Raw genomic sequence first — 17,978 nt, 5'->3', positions numbered from 1 at the left:
CTGTTCTAGGCTGATATGTCTAGGAACTATAATCCTATCCTTCTGATTCTATGTATTCATATTATAGCGATATTAATGTTTGATGATAGTAGAGAGTTTTTAAAAGTCCACTTAAAATACCACCACCATGTTATATAAAACTGTTTATTCTTGCTAATTCCGAAAAGGTACATTGACCAAAATTAAGAAATCTGTGTACAAAGAAGCAAGAGATCCATCTAATAGAGCGCAGACTGTAAAATAAAAACGAGACAAAGTTTGGTCTTCACATGGGGGTTTAGGAAGGTGCCGGTGCTCTCATCGGACCTCTGGGTGCAGGAGGACGAGGCGGCATGGGAGGCCCTCTCTGAAAACCAAAGGGTGGGGGTCTGGGTGGTCCCGCACCATAACCTGGAGGCGGCATTGGTGGAGGAGGACCCCTCATACCCGGATGCATTGGTGGACCTGTTAAAAGTAGATGAAGATTTGTATAAATCATTGCATAAATAAAAACACACACACATACACGTTTTATATATATATATATATATATATATATATATATATATATATATATATATATATATATATATATAAACCATCATTATATTGTGATAATGATCATATAAAATACTGATATATTCATAATACTATGATTTATAATTTATAATTTAATATTATTTCATGATTTCAATACATACTAACACAACAAGTCAGTCTCCTTCACACACACACACATACATACCCATTGGGGGTCCAAAGGGTCCTCTGGGAGGGACACCCATGGGTGGAGGAGGCATTTGTGGTGGAGGCGGTGCTCTTGGTTGGTTAGATCCTGGTGGGCCAGGTGGGGGAGGCACCATTCCTGGAGGTCCCGTTGGAGGCATCGGCATATGCGGCATTCCTGGCGGATGCATTCCAGCAGGAGGGAAGGGCGGGTGTCCCGGTGGGGGTCCTCCACCGCCCTGTGGCGCAGGAGTACCTGGTGCTGGAGGCATGGGCATACCGGGAGGCATCCCAGGTGGCATTGTGCCAGGAGGAGGAACAGGTGGGAAAGCACCGGGAGGAGGCATTCCTGCAAGATTAACATGCAAAGAGTTGATGCAGAAAAAAAATAACAGTATGGTAACTTGAATCACCAGAAAAACATTTCTATTTTCTTTTAGGCTATAAAGTTTTACAGACTTATGACATTATTTTACACCTAATCCTAGGTTAGAATTATGACTAGAGACTTTAAATTAAAATAACTGATGTTTTCTACTACTGTATTGACATTCTAAATTGCGGAAGTGCGCCTGTTTTCGCGATTGTCTTAGAACTTCCATTTCAGTCGCCTATGGGAGAAATGACTAGGAATAATAAACGGCAGAAAATGGTCAAACTACTTGCTCTACAAACAAATGTTTGCATGACTATACAGACCAAGTAGAATAATATAACAGAGAAATATCAGTTTGCAACATCAAACAGCGAAACGAGCAGTTTTTAATGTCTAAAAATGAATGTAAGTGAATGAGACCGGAAGTCTCGTGCCAAAAAGATTCAAATGGCAGCGCCTGCTCGTCGGCTAAGAATAAGGTCAATACCTGTTTGTGTTTTATTTCATCAAAATGTGACGGGGGTATTTTTTTTAAGAGTTTTTGTAGAAAACATTAAATATTTATGTAAAATAAAAAATATAAATATTAAATATTGAAGTGAAATGACACATTTTAATACACCTCAAGTTAAATAGAAAGGATTTGATATTTAACTTGTTTTAAATAACCATGACCCATTTCATAAAACAAATCTTATTTTATTAGGGCTTTTATTAAGGTACATTTATGACTTTATGACCAAGTAAAGATTTATTTTTTAAAAGAACACATTGTGTCAAAATACTGGTCACGTGACTGAAAAGTGACAAGTTTGCACCCATGTTTTATGATTTTTATCTGCTCTGATTTAAGAAACTGTAAAAGGGTGAATGACTTTTAAAGACCTGCAGAAATTCTCTCAGTGATAATTAAAATGCCAGCATTTATTGATCAGGGTTTCCTCTCTTTCATGAAATGTGCATTATTTGTCATCGTTTTTGTACAAGATGTAAATGTAATATTTTTATATAAAGAATTTTCCATTTTAGTTCTGTTTTTGTCAGCAGGACAGTACAATTGCTACAATAACACCTTAAACTAACTTCATTTCAAATTTAAATCAAGCACTATTAAGGACCTGATTTGTTTTTGAGTACTCTACAAGCCTTAAATCCGTATGTCTAAAATCGAAGTACTTTCAAAAAGTGTAGGAACCCTGGCTGATGTCTTTGAACGTGAAAGTAAAGTTTAAACCTCTTTAACCAAATTAAAGAAAGGTTTTTTATAACGTAGGGATGTGCAATGGACCCTTTTCACAAGAACTGTTATGGCGCGTTTAACGATCATCAGCATCTTAAATTAAAGCTGTATATCATTTCAGCATAGATATCGCAATGTGCTCATATACAATAGTCAAATTGCAGGACCCTCAATGTACAGTCTGGATAATAAATTATGACTTATGTGTGTTTTTGAGGCCTGTGACTGAGGGTATTAAATATATTCAGACCTGAGAAACTGTACTGTTTCTAACTTTCTTTTTTATAGGATTATTTATAAAACAAAGACACACAGTATTTAACATTTGATTATTCAACTACTACTTAAATACCGTTAGACTCATCAGAAAACCATTCAATTTTATTTACATCTTATAGTATTGATCTTTGCTTGTAGATTACTAGTTGTATTTTAACAAAATATCACAACGTTACTGTAACAGAGGCCAGCTAGCTAAGTGCTAAGCAGGTAAACCTCTCCCTCCTCTGTCTTCTAAAGGTGCTCTAGTGAAAGACGCTAGAGGCCATGGTCTTTAGACTTCCTGTTGAAGCAACCAATTCCCATACTAAGAATCACCGTTTCGATCCCAGCTCAGACCAGGTCGGGTGCAGTAGAACTGGTGGATTACACTTGGGGGCTCGTCCAGGATGAGACTGAGGCTTAGGGGGGTGAGTGTAACAGAGGCCAGCTAGCGAAGTACTAAGCAGGTAAACCTCACTTCTCTAACCTCAAAAGGTGCTCTAACGACAAACGCTAGAGGCCATGGTCTTTAGCCTCCTTGTTAGAGCAATCGACTCCCATACAACAAATTGCCAGTCACAGCTCAGACCGGGTTGGGTGCAGAGGAACCGGTGGGTTACACTTGAGGGCTCGTCTGGAATGGGAGTGAGCAGTGAGGTTTAGGAGGGTGAGTGTAACGGAGGCCAGATAGCAAAGGGCTACGCAGGTAAACGTCACTCCTCTGACCTCAAAAGGTATTCTAGACACAGAAGCTAGAGGCCATGGTCTTTAGCCTCCCTGGTAGAGCAACCGGCTTCCATTACAAAGAATCGCCAGTTTGATCCCAGCTCAGAATGGAATAGGTGCAGTAGGAACTGTGGGTTACATTACATTTTTCCAATATCATACAGCCCTATCTTAAATCTTTTTATATATTTTTAATAGATTATTTAAAAACTATTAACATTTTTATGTATTTATGTATGTGCTACATCATCTTTGCATTAAATTACCACCTATGTGTGGCATTTGAAATGCAGCGTCTATAGGGCAGGACAGTAAATTTGATGTTGTTCTATTTTCTGTCTGTCGTTATCAGTCTCACATTATTTTCTTTTCTTTCTTGAAAGTCTTGATAACACCATAGTGAAGTTTTTCTTTTACTATTTCAGCAAACAGGATTGTGAATAAAAAATATTTGTTGTACTCTCCCATTCACTTCACTCTAAATTTATCCAACTCTGACGACTTTGAACCTGGAAATGTGAAAAACATTTGCAACATGTCATTAAGATGTTTCTCATCTCTAACCTGGAATAGGCATGGCTGCTCCGAGGGCAGTCATGACAGGCGTGGGCATGCTTGGAGGAGGTGGAGCATCTGCGAAAAGCTGATGTGGGCGATCGGCCTGGGACAGTGGATTCTGTGCGGCAAGGAGACGCTCGGCTGCTGACCCATGTCTTTCACCCTTTGAGTCTTTCTTAAACGCGTATGAAACAGTGATGGGCCGATTACACAGATACTGGCCATTCATAGCCTCGATAGCCGCATCTGACGCATCAAAACTGGCAAAGTTGATGAAGGCGTAACCCTTCGAGTTGCCCGTATCGGGGTCTCGCATGATCTTGGGGGTCTGAAGGATCACACCGAAAGCGCTGAATGTGTCATAAAGTAATTTCTCGTCGATCTCAGGGTCCAAGTTGCCAATGAAGATGTTGGCACCAACGTCGAGGTTCTTGTTGTGCGCTGAAGCTTTGTTGACTCGTATGGGCTTGCCGTAAAGTTTGATCATATTCATTATTTTTATGGCGTAGTCCGCATCTTCTTCGCTGAGAAACTCCACAAAGCCATAACCTGAAGAAGAGAGAGCGATACCAGTTTTTGAAGTGATCCTATTAGGTTGTTAAAAGTTCCTAATTTTGTTTTACATGCAGGGCTCAACAATAAGGACTGCCCGGTGGCCCGGGGCCAGCTTGAAAGGCGCTCGGGACAGTAGACAGGATTGTTACTGGCCCCTATCGCACGTTATTTTTTTCGTAACCTGGTCACAACAAGTACATCGAAAACATGGCAAAATGGCAGCAACATCAAACGATGAGGCTAAAAGAAAATGTCTGTTTCTAAAGTATTGGAAGCAGACAATACATGTGTACAAAATTAAGAAACTGGAGAGAGAAAAAAAAAAGGTTGTCAGTTTGGCAAGCCATTTTTATAAAAATAATTTAGAGTTGCAATAAAATACCAGCTTTTTTTTCCATACTGCTCTTTCGTTGGCATAAAATCTTGAATTTTGCTCATTATACATTTATTACCATTTTTGAAATGTTTAAATTCTATTATTATTTAAAATATGTGGCTAAGACATAACTATTAACTTTTTGTTGTTTTTGGTGGGGGCAGTGAAAATCTCAACCACTGGCCCGATCGGCCCAGTAGACAAAATCCTTGCCGTTGAACCCTGACATGCATTCAATGTTAAAATACACTTTAATTTCTTAATACAATACATAAGAATTACTCAAATATGATTTGAGTATTGAGTACTAATTTGACTACATTTACAATATTAGGCAATGTTGATTTATCAATCAATCAATCAAATTATTTATATAGCACATTTTTACAATCAGAAGGCTGCTCAAAGTGCTTTACAGTCTTAAAAACAAAAAATAAGTTAAATTTAATGTACACCGTCCCTTGTTGTGAAATATAATAAGATAAAAATCAATATCAATTCTCTGTAGGATAGATTTGATAACACACAGGCAGTTTTTGATTGAGGTAAAGAAGGTTTTACATTCGCAAATTTATTCATTTTAACGGTTACTATATAGTTTACCACACTACTTTCAATATTCAGTCTAAATTTGCATGCAAGTATTACACTACAAACAACATTACACTATTTAATTGTCTGTGAACAGTGTTGTAGTCATCGGCTGCTAATATGGTTTCACTGTTTAGAATTTAAATATAATATTTTTCTGAAATTATATAGTTAAGGAGAAAGTCAGAATGTGCAAATATAAAACCAATTATACCTCAATCAGTTTTTGTGGACTTCCAAGTCTGCAGCCTATGAATGCAAAAGTAAGTGTGCAGAATTGCAGTTGTAACAAACAAACACAAGATTTGGGTAAAAAAAAATTATACAATAAATAATAAAAAGTACAAATAAAAACAAAATCAGTACTTATAACTGGGGTTTTGTTCAACAATGTCAACAACACAAACAAACGTAAGATTGAGCAAAACTAGATATTTAGCAGCCACTGGCTGGTATTATGCAAACTTGTTAGGAACACAGTTCCTGTATTGTTTACCACGCTACTTTGAATATATGGTCTAAAATATAATGCAACTATTTCATTGTCTGTGAACAATATTGAACTTTGATAGTCTTTGACTGCTAATGTCATTTTCCTTCTTATAATTTGCAAAGAATACTTTTGCTAAATTATATTAAGAGGAAAGACCGAATGAGGGAGTATAAAAGCAACTTTACCCCAATGGATTTAAAGACGTGGTAACTCACCCTGGTGTTGTCCTGTTACTCTGTCTTTGGGCATGTGTGTGTTTACAACAGGACCAGCTTGAAGGAAAAGCTCCCACAAAAGAGGCTCAGAGACCTTCTCATCGAGACCACCCACATATACAGTGGCATCTGCAGATAAAAGATGATCAATATAAATGACAACACTGAACACAAACATAGTATTTTATTTAACGTTAGATGCATTATTTATATACAATTTATTAATTCCGATAATAATAAGCATATTGAAATATGCATGATTGTTTTGTTACACTTCATTAAAACCAAAACTCAAACGTTTCTTTGTTTTTATTTGTTAAGCCAACATGTTTGAATGAATGAAAATGAGCGATTTGACTGTATCATAGAACATAGGAAGAACTTAAGGTGTTCAATAATGCTGCAATCCATCACTTACCCCGAACACTACATAACAATTTCACTAAAAAGTTAAATTTATCAAATATACCTTGATTTCGTTCTGAAATCGGTCCCGCCGCCATGATGAACCCCGGCGTGTGTACAGACGGAAGCAGTTCTTTTTGCTGAAATCACCTCAACATCGTCTTGTCATCGCAGTGCTGCCGCCCACAGGAGAGGAAGATGAACATTGCCGATTTTGTGGATGTCAAATTATGATTTACTACGTCCTTTGTCTGTTTTTGTTCGGAAGTTACTTAATATGTCTTTTATGTTGTTAAAGGTCATAAAATGGAGCCACAGCTGTGCTAAGCCAGGACCCAGTCAGACTGTCTAATGGACAGATCTGTGGCGACGAAACAAACAGTAGGCTACCGCATGGTTTTTATCACATAAGTAACAATTAATTAAATATGCAAGTTAATATTATCACGAGCTGTATAAAGTACTCAAATGACCTACCATACTTAAGTGGAAGTAGAAATACACAAACTGCTTGTTCAAGCTGAAGCAACACAATTCTTGTGATTTGTGGGGGCAACTTAATTGTTTTATGTTTAAACCAATTAAATTTGTTGAGACAATGAACAAATTGTGTGGAATTTTTTACAGTGTACTAACAAAGTAAAAAAGTGAGGTAAAAAAGTACAAATTAAAGTTTTTAATTAATGGTTAAAAACAAATAAGACTTAAAATGGCACACAAGTGGATAGACTTTATAAGAATGTATTAAAAATAAATTTTGGGTGAGCTAAGTTACCTCAGTATACTTTTAGATTTGATGATGAAAGAAGTTTCTTTTAGATAAGTAATAACATACGCTGAAATGTGTGCTGTTAACATACAAACTTTTAAATTTATCAATAAGCTATATGCACAGCTAGTTTTTTTTAGCCAATGATAAACTTCTAGCGAAAGCTTTATAAAAGCTTTAATTTCATAAGGTTTCTTTTACAGCATCGATGTTGTAATATAATTACAATACATTCAGTTAAATATTTGGTTGGTAAAGCATAAAAACCGTTTAAATGCAGGCGCCGTCATTAGCAGCGAGTAAGCGCAAAAACTTTAAAAAAAATACTGAGGAAAAATTAATTTCCATATTTTAATGACATGGTGTGGAAAAATAGTCTATAAATTAATGCAGTGTTTTTATGCTAGGTCTGATACCCACTATATATCGCATCTCAGCCAGGCAGTGAAGATTGCTGTTATTTAAAGAAATCAGATCTTAAACGCTGCAATTTAGTTTGGGATGACAATTAACCGGAAGCAATGGGGCTGACTGACTGAAATTAAAAGTTTGTGTGCATATACCCCATTGTGTGTAAGATGGAGGAAAAAACAACAGTGAAGCAATTACTTTTCAAAGTGAAATAAAATGATAGGCATTATAAAATTAATGGTTTTCTTCAAATCAAGCACAAGCACTCAATATAAATTACATTTTTGTCATTTAAAAACGTTTCCCAAAAATTAAACTAAAGTACATTAATTTAAGGTGGCATGGTGGCTTAGTGGTTAGTGCTGTTGCATAGAGTTTGCATGTTCTCCGCAAGTTGGTTTCCTCTAGGTGCTCCGGTTTCTCCCACAGTCCAAAGACATGTGCTATAGGTGAATTAAATAAACTAAATTGGCCCTGTGTATGAATGTGTGTGTGAATGATAGAGTGTATGGGTGTTTTCCAGTACTGGGTTGTGCCCAAGGTGCAAATTATACATTCACCAACAGGAGGGTAACCTTTTTGGTATGTTAACGTTAGTTTGTGTAATACATGCTTTAGTGAATCACATGAATGTATTTATTTGAGCTAGTTTAATTAATCTGATTTATTAATAAACATATTTAAGTTTCCAGTGTTTTGTGCGATATTTAGTGTATTCTGACCTACGATATCCTCTGATTAGCTATTCCAGAGTTTACTGTAGGTCAAACTATAAAAACTATGCATCTAATTTGAGTTCACTTTCAGGTTATATGTAGAAACAAACTGCTGTTTTACAAGAAAAGTGTCTTACGAACACTTTGGTTGTCTATCGGTGCTTTGATCTGATGGTTTCAGACTGATAAATAATTTGTTTCTCACATAGACTGATTGTGCATTCACAATGATATGAATAAATATAGGGGTGGTCAAATGTATATATAATCTATTTTTTTCATTCATTTTATTTTATTTTCAGTCCATTTATTAATCAGAAGTTGCTACAGCAGAATAAACCGCCAACTTATAGCCAGGGCCAGACGGAATCTGCGGACGTTTTTTGCTATTTCTGCTGAGAATTTTGGTAAAAATCTGTGGTTTTCTGCGGAATTATTTTGGGAGTATCCAGCAGAGTATCATAACTAAGACCTTAATGTATTAAATAAAAAGAAATAAATTACTGAATAAAAACTGAATAAATTCAGATATACACACTTACTCAAGTAAATAAACAGAATTAATGATGGGCTAAAAATCTGCAGAAATCTGCAGAATTCTGCGGAAAATCTGCAGAATTCTGTGTGCGCAGATTCTGTGTGGGCCTACTTATAGCATATGTTTTACACAACAGATGCCCTTCCAGCTGCATCACTGGGGAACACCCATACACACTCATTCACACACACTATGGACAATTTATCTATGGTCTATACCCAATTCACCTATATAGCACATGTCTTTGGACTGTGGGGGAAATCGGAGAACACGGAGGAAACCCATGCGAACACAGGGAGAACACGCAAACTCCACACAGAAATGCCAACTGACCCAGCCGGGGCTTGAACCAGCAACCTTCTTGTTGTAAGGCGATGGTGCTACCTACTGTGCCACTGTGACGCCCCTATTATTATCAGTTTTTATATTATCTTTTAAGAAACAAATCAGAGTAACCTCTATTTCTCTCTTTTTAGAGGACTGACCCCCATACACGCTGTTTTGATGTGCTTCAGGTGGGATAAAGCATTATTTAGGGGGGTCAGTTCTCCCGCGAAACCCCCTGTAATTCGCACCCTGGTTGCAACGCTGTAAGTGCATCCGCTGCATAAAACATATGCTAAAATAGTTGGCGGTTCACTCCACTGTGTCGATCTTGAAGGAAAGCTGAAGGAAAGCTGAAGGAAAATGAATGAATGAACATTCATTTAATAAGATTACACACATATTTCACACCCCTGGCTGTCTGTACCAAACAATATACACAATGGTTATTGTGAAAAAAGATGCATGAACAGCAGAGGTGTGATTCACAAGCCTAAACATGAGCCAAACACTGGGCTAAACAGGTAAATTTGCATTAAAATGAGCTAAATTCAAAGCTTTTGTTTTGATTACGTCAAACTAATCAAAACCCCTTTTATTTTATGTTTACAGAAACTCAACCTGTTGCCTATAAAGATACATGTTGATGCAGGACGGCTTGTTTTTCTGACTCAGCTCTTCTGATATTTGTTTTTGCGCATACAGAACTGGATACATACACGCAGTCGGAGTGAAGGAACGGTGATTTAACAGTAGTGTGTGTGAGAGAATGAAGTCACTCCCATTGTGTGTGTGTGTGTGTGTGTGTGTCAGTGGTTCTACCAGTTTCACCTGCTTTCCCACCCAAACTGTCTCAAAGAAGAGTCTGGCTGAATCTGCATTTAGACCTGCAAGAATGGATCAATAAAGCTGTCGGAGAAACCTGAGCATCTGCTTTTCTCCTCCCAGTGGATTCTGAGCTCGAGTAACACGTATGCACTAAACACAGACTGACACATTACAGCTAGAGACAACATGGGGACAGATTTAGCCTACAACTTTGTCTTCAAAGGTAAGTTTCAGTCAGCTGATTGAAGATTAAATGCTTTTACTGTGATTGCTGCGTCTGATGCCTAGCATGCTAATCTAATATATAAAAGATATTTGTTATTTTGTATTTTCATGTATTTCCAATTGTGTCAGAAATTGAAAGGGGTAGTTCACCCAAAAATTAATATTTACTCACTATTTATTCACCTTCAAGCGGTTCCAGAATAGATATGAAGATATTTTGAGGAAAGTTAAAAATCTGTAACCATTGACTTTCATAGTAGGAAAACAAATACAATGGAAGTCAATGGAAACAGGTTTCCAGCATTTTTCTAAATATCTTCTTTTGTGTTCAACAGAAGAAAGAATGTCAAACAGGTTTGCAACTAGTGAAGTGTGGAAATTGTATTTTCCTTTAACTACGCATCATTCAAAGTAAGTTAAATGCTGTCTTGGTTGTCTTTCAGTGGTTTTAATTGGAGAATCAGGGGTTGGAAAGAGCAACCTGCTGTCAAGGTTTACCAAAAACGAGTTCAACCATGACAGTCGCACCACTATTGGCGTGGAGTTCAGCACTCGCTCTGTTCAGGTGGACAGTATCACCATCAAAGCCCAGATCTGGGACACTGCGGGTCTAGAGCGCTACAGGGCCATCACCTCAGCGTACGTCCCTCACTTCATCTTCCTTTCATCTCAGATTCATGTACATTTCCTTGTTTTAGATTATCTGGAATTTGTTGCAATTGATTTAGACTCACACCCAGAACCACTCCTATATGTCTTTTTAACTTGGTACACAGTTTAAAGGATAGTTACTGACAGCTACAGTGCTTTTTGCATTATTTTACTATAGCATAGAAAGTGATTGTGTTTTAAAGTTTCTACCACTACACTTAAAAATGCAAAATTATTTCAACTCAACCAGTCAAATTTCTAATTCATTCATTCATTCATTCATTCATTCATTCATTCATTCATTCATTCATTCATTCATTCATTCATTCATTTATTTTCCTTTGGCTAAGTCTCTATTTCAGAGGTAACCACAGTGGAATGAACCACTGACTGTTCCAGTATATATTTTACACAGCATATGCAATCTTGGGTGCAAACCCTGTACTGGGAAACACCCATACACACTCTTTCACACACATACGGCGAATTTAGTTTATTCAAGTCACCTACAGTGCATGTCTTTGGACTGTGGGGGCAACCAGAGCACCCGGAGGAAACCCACGGCAACATGCAAACTGTACACAGAAATGCCAACTGACCCAGCTGGGACTTGAAGCAGAGATCTTCTTGCTGTGAGGCGACAGTGCTAACCACTGAGCCACCGTGCCACCCTAATTTCTATTTCAACTAGTCAAATATTGGCATACCCAGTTACTGGGTTAAAATTGAAGTGCGATGGACACATCTGTGCTGCCTTCAACATTCAATCAGATGAAGGTCCCTTCTGAGGAAGGAAGTGAAGCAGAATTTTGATTAGGAAATGCCTTGATGCCGTCCTACCACTAAATTTTAGAGTTTTCAGACGATAGGAATTAGAATTTAACCATGGTTATGTTAAATATATAGTTACTGAAATACTGCAGAATATTGAGTTCTTCCTAAAAGATGCTTCTAGATTAGTAAATTATACTATTTAGAAGTTTTGATTTGGTAATTTATTATTATTATATATTTTAAGGGTTTTATGCTTATCAAGGATGCATTTATTTGATTAAAATTTATCAATTGTTATTACAAGTTTGAATAAAAAAATCTGTATAATTTTTTTATCAATTACCAGGATTTTGAATACAGCTTTGTATCTCAATAGATTTTATTTGATGGTTTAATGGTCGAATACGGTGGCCGAGAGAGCTCAAACGAAGTGAATTTAAAGTTAATTGTGCAATTTGTCAGATAATAAGAGATAAAAATATAATTACAACACATTTTAGATCTTTGCAGCATGTTTGAGCTCTCATGGCCAACGTACTCGAGATATTTATTATTAAATCGTTGTAGTGCTTTTTAATAATTTTGTAGTAACTGTAATGCATTTTTGCCTGGATTCATTAATTAACAGAAGATTCAAAAGAATGGCAGTATCCATACATTTATTATATATGTCTTTAAAGTAACTTTTATTTAAATTTAATGCATTCCTGCTGAATAAATTCTTCTTACTATGCTCACACTGAATAAAAATGTTCATGTTGTTGTTGACATACAGAGAAAAAGCATCTTAATTAACATTATTAACTGTTCATTACTGTTGGCATTTCTGTATTTGCATGTTCTCCCTGTGTTGGCGTGAGTTTTCTCCGGGTGCTCCGGTATCCCCCACAGTCCAAAGACATGCGCTATAGGTGAAATGGATGAAGTAAATTGGCTGTGTGTGTATGTGAGAGTGTATGGGTTTTTCCCAGTACTAGTGTGCGGCTGGAGGGGTATTCATTCATCCATTCATTTTCTTTTCGGCTTATTCCCTTTATTAATCTGGGGTCGCCACAGGGGAATGAACCGCTAACTTATCCAGCATATGTTTTACGCAGCGGATGCCCTTCCAGCCACAACCCATCTCTAGGAAAGCTGGATGGGCATCTGCTGTGTAAAACATATGGTGGAATAGTTGGCGGCTCATTCCGCTGTGGTGACCCCTGATAAATAAGCGACTAAGCCGAAGGAAAATTAATGAGTATTATTAATAAATACATTAGCCAAAAGTTCAAGTTTAATGGACCTTATTGTAAACTGTTACGATTAATATCTTACTGGGCCGAAACCTTGTAAACTTTGAAGTGTAGATATTGTGTGATTACAACATCCCGTTCCCCCAGCTTCCCCCGTAGGATGCAATACATACTTATTAAAAACCAAATAATGAATCATGTGAGCCAAATGCAATTGAGTTTCTTGTGTGTTTACATGTAATGCTGTTTGTTTTAGGTATTACAGAGGAGCAGTGGGTGCGCTGCTGGTCTATGACATCACCAAACACCTGACCTATGAGAGCGTGGAGCGCTGGCTGAAGGAACTGTATGATCACGCTGATCCTCATATCGTGGTCATGCTGGTGGGCAATAAAAATGACCTGGCAACTGTGCGCACTGTACCCACAGAGGAGGCCAAAGACTTTGCAGGTATCTGCAGTTTATAGCCCTCAGTTTAAGACATTTCAAGCATGAAAGAGGACCTTAATGTTGTCATTGCTCACCCTCTTTTAGAGAATACTTGATAACACATTTTGATTGATTGAATATTGATTGTTTCAATTCATAAATTAATTCATTCATTCATTATTGATTGATTGATTGATTGATTGATTAATTAATGACTTCATTAATTCGTTAAGGCATTAATTAATTAATTAATTCGTTAAGTCATTCAATTAATTAATTCATCGATTCCACTTATTTATTAATTTAATTTATTCATTTAGTTCATTCATTCACTCATTAACTGATTCATTCATTTATTCATTCATTCCATTCATTAATTATTGATTGATTTCATTCATCCATTGATTTGGTTGATTGATTGATTCATTGATTGATTCATTCACTCATTGATTCATTAATGGAATTCAGTCACTGATTCCATTTATAAATTTTGACTAACTTCATTCATCCATTAATTTGTTTGATTCATTCATTCATTCACTCATTCATTATTGTTTGATTTATTTGATTGATTTATTTAATAGATTCATTCATCGATTGATTAGATTGCTTGATAAATTTATTCATTCATTAATTTTTTGATTTGATTCCATTCTATTCCTTCTTTCTTTTATTCATTATCGATTAATTAATTAATTAATTAATTCATTCATTCATTCATTCATTCATTCATTCATTCATTCATTCATTCATTAATTCATTAATTAATTAATTAATTAATTAATTAATTAATTAATTAATTAATTAATTCATTCATTCATTCATTCCATCAATTCATTCATTATTGATGCATTTATTAGATTATTTCATTATTGGTTGATTAATTTGATTCCATTCATTCATCATTAATTGATTGATATATTTATTCATTTGATTCATTATTGATTTTATTCATTTAATTTGTTCATTCATTATTGATTGATTGATTCATTAATTGATTCAATTATTTCAATTATCCACAAATTCCATTCATTCATTCATTATTGATTGATTTCATTCATTCACATATTTATTTGATTGATTGATTGATTGATTGATTGATTGATTGATTCATTCATTCATTCATTCATTTATTCATTCATTCATCTGTGTGCAATATAAGACACACTCTGTGCAATGAGACCCTAGCAATTTTACATTTGTTATTATTGAAATGCATATGGATTCACAGAATAATCCCAATTAGAAAATGTTTAATTATTAATGATATTTTCTTGTCTGAAAAAATCAGATGCCAATGGCTTACTTTTTATGGAGACTTCAGCATTAGAGTCGACTAATGTTGAATCTGCTTTCCTCGAAGTTCTAACAGGTAAGTTTTATTTTTACTTAACGTCACTGATTAAGACTGAACCCAAACCTTACCTTCAACCCATATCTCATTAGGAGATGAGCAAATCCTACTAAAATGTACAAATGAGATTACACAAATTAGCTACTAAATTAAAAAGTTACATAAGTTACAAACATTGGGCACTCATACATAGTATATCAAACTAGTTGATACCTTTATGACTCACTTTAAATGCATTATTTTTTAACTCTGCCCCCACTGATTCAATTGCCCCTCTTATACTCTCCTCATAACTCCCTGTGCACTAAAATGTGCACAATTAAATTTGCACATATCATTGCACTGTTGCATTAATTCATCTTGGATTGTACATATCCACTGCACATATACATTTGTAATTATATTCAGATCTATCTGCATACCTTTGATTATTATTAGCAACCTGTATGTATAGTTATCTATTGTAAATCTCAGTTCATAGTTAAAATAACCTGTATATAATGTTCATAGTACATCCATCTGTAAATATATCAACAGTTTTTCTCTTAATGCACTTTAGAACTTCGCCAAGACGGAATCTGCGCCACAGATTTCCCCAGATTTATAGCTCATCATTGATTCTTTATATTCACTTGTGTAAATGTGTGTAAATTTAGATTTATTCAGTTTTTTTCAAATTTATTTCAGTATAATTATTGACTAATATTAAAATATTCATATAATTTATTTACAATACGGTTTGTAAAGTCATATTTTCTGTCTTTTAGTAGATATATTAAATAGACTTGCTTTGTTTTTCCAAATAAAGTGGATCTGATTGGATTTGCATTGTAAACATTAAACACAAGTTAAAAAGGTATTACTCTTTATTTCATATATTAAAGTTTAAGTTATGATACTCCCAAAATCATTCAGCATACATCCATAGATTTTCAACAAAATTCTGCGCAAAAATAGCAAAAAACATCCGCAGATTCCGTCTGGCCCTCCTTAAATCCTGCACTTGCTGCTATTGCACGTCTGGTTAGAAGTAAACTGCATTTCGTTGCCCTGTACTTGTACATGTGTGATGACAACAAAGTTGAATCTAATCTAATCTAATTATTGCAGTGTTCAATTATGTTTTCCAGCAATACACCAGAAAGTTGCTAGTAAAGAAGTGACCAGAGGCTCGATCAGCGCCGTGACTCTTGGACAGACACACGGTCCGTCCAGGGAATTCCAGGAGAGCCGAAGCTGCTGCAAAAACTCCTGAACACACCAGAGGACATCCAGACCAAATCACCATCACCAGCACAAAACAAAGACTTTTAATGATGACATTGGATGTCATATCAGTGAGTGAAACAGAGAGGCCGTCAGCATTAAAAAATATGATTTCTTTTAAAACAAGAAGCTACAGATGAAGAAGGTGAACAATGATCTATTTAATTGATAACATTATGAATCTGATTAATATTTTTAAAAATTAAATATGCATTCATTTCTAGCACAAAAATCTGAAAATGGAAAAAAAACTCAGAACAATTTTGAGCAATTGACCTTAAAAATGATGCATAGTTGGTATTTATAGACTATAAAATTGTGAAGACATTTATAGACTATTAAAATAATTGATATTTATAGACACATTAATAAAGTGCAACAATATAAATAGTTTAAAGTGCATGTGGGCTGTATTATTTACTATTATTTTGCTAAAAGAGAAAAAAAAGTGCTTTACAAAACACAAATATGTCGAAATTGGAAAGTGTTTTTAAAATAAAATGGATGAAATTGATAGAAACAGCTGGAACTGATCATGCAAGACATGGTGCATTTTTTTATTTTTAGTAATGAATCCCATTATAGATAAAACACATATAAGTTGTGCTGTATTATACAAAGCTTGAGTTCAATCAATACTGACATAGTTGCAATGTAAAAAAAAATGTTTTTAAGAAATATAAATCTTAGACTGAACAATTAGACCTTCTCATGGAAGGTATCTATGGTTTATGGAGTATTGATATTTTTGCATTGAATTTTTGGTCATTTGTTTTTAAAATGGTGTTAAACCGATCTGAGTTTTATATTCATTATGGAAATGTACACTGTTGCAGCTTGCAAAATGTATTATTATATGAAACAGTAATACTTTAGTTTAAGACCTCTGTCAGACACAAAAGATTTTGTTTGATATAATTATAAGAAATTTTCTGCAAGCAGCAGCATGCGGGACATTTTGTGTTGGCCCGTGTGCTGATTCGTTTGTCCATAAATATATTAATAAAAAGTTATACATGCCAGTTTACTTTTTCTAATTCTATTGGTAATGTTACACGTGTCTACACCCCTGGTAATTATGTATCCAGCCCTGAAAAAGTTGAAGAGACTACTTGAAGGTTATTAATTCTTTGGATTTGCCATTAATAAGTATGTTTTGTAGTATTTTTAGGTGATAAAATACTGAAGATAAGGACTTATGACTTCTAGTTTAAATAGCACTGGGGTTAAATATTGCTGTTTTAATGGGTTTCAGTGGGGAGACTTTTGTCAGAAGGTCCTGCATGTAACTTTCTTTTATCGTGAGTAAAGTAGATTTTTGAAAAAAAAAATTAAAATAAAAAAATGAAATCTATGCCAAAATATATGCTGTTTTCATTAACACCACCAAAATGACACAAAATACAAAATGAAAGTCTGTAAGAATGCACATAAGCTCTGAAACATTGACTTTGCCATCTTTTGCCAAAAATATTTTATTAATAGTATAAGCAGTTTTAGTAAAATTTTTGTAATCTTTTGCTATTTATTTTTTGTTTATTTTTACTACATACACATACACACACACACACACACACACACACACACACACACACACACACATACATACATATACACACACACACACACACACACACACACACACACATACATACATATACACACACACACACACACACACACACACACACACACACACACACACACACACACACACACACATATATATATTTATACAACAGTTCTGTCTGGTTCTCAAATCTGATTGGCTGATAGCCGTGCGATATTCTGCAATATCAGAACTCCTACAGCCTATTTACCATTTGTGTAATACTCCGCCCACATACAGCCAGCAAAAAGCAGACACTACAGATCTAAAGTTTAAAAGATGCCTGCTCAACTGTTTAACTGTCAGCTTATGATTTGAATACGGAAGAAAGTAGTTCCTCATACAAAA

At 35.2% G+C, this 17,978-nt stretch overlaps 2 protein-coding genes across 3 annotated transcripts; one reads left to right on the top strand and one right to left on the bottom strand.

Annotated features, from left to right (window-relative positions):
• Positions 1-130: 130 nt before the first annotated feature.
• Positions 131-6,627, bottom strand: sf3b4 (splicing factor 3b, subunit 4). The gene is given in 5 exon segments (NM_153661.4): positions 131-444; positions 725-1,054; positions 3,873-4,415; positions 6,097-6,225; positions 6,566-6,627. Coding segments are annotated over 5 exon segments (1,203 nt in total). The 5' UTR covers positions 6,600-6,627; the 3' UTR covers positions 131-277.
• Positions 6,628-10,121: 3,494 nt separating this feature from the next.
• rab25a (RAB25, member RAS oncogene family a) lies at positions 10,122-17,383 on the top strand. 2 transcript variants are annotated; one of them, NM_001008641.2, is made up of 5 exons: positions 10,122-10,310; positions 10,756-10,951; positions 13,229-13,422; positions 14,693-14,773; positions 15,886-17,379. In NM_001008641.2, the coding sequence occupies exons 1-5, from the start codon at positions 10,274-10,276 to the stop codon at positions 16,008-16,010; spliced, it is 633 nt and encodes a 210-aa protein (NP_001008641.2). In that variant the 5' UTR covers positions 10,122-10,273; the 3' UTR covers positions 16,011-17,379. The 2 variants fall into 2 exon arrangements, with proteins under 2 accessions (NP_001008641.2, XP_087150507.1); XM_087294381.1 differs by having other exon boundaries at positions 10,244-10,310; positions 14,693-14,871; positions 14,913-17,383.
• Positions 17,384-17,978: the final 595 nt, after the last annotated feature.

The sequence above is a fragment of the Danio rerio genome, chromosome 19 (genome assembly GCF_052040795.2).
Source record: "Danio rerio strain M-AB ecotype USA chromosome 19, GRCz13ab, whole genome shotgun sequence".
In the NCBI taxonomy this organism is placed as follows: domain Eukaryota; kingdom Metazoa; phylum Chordata; class Actinopteri; order Cypriniformes; family Danionidae; genus Danio; species Danio rerio.
This window is presented reverse-complemented; position numbering and strand designations above follow the sequence as displayed.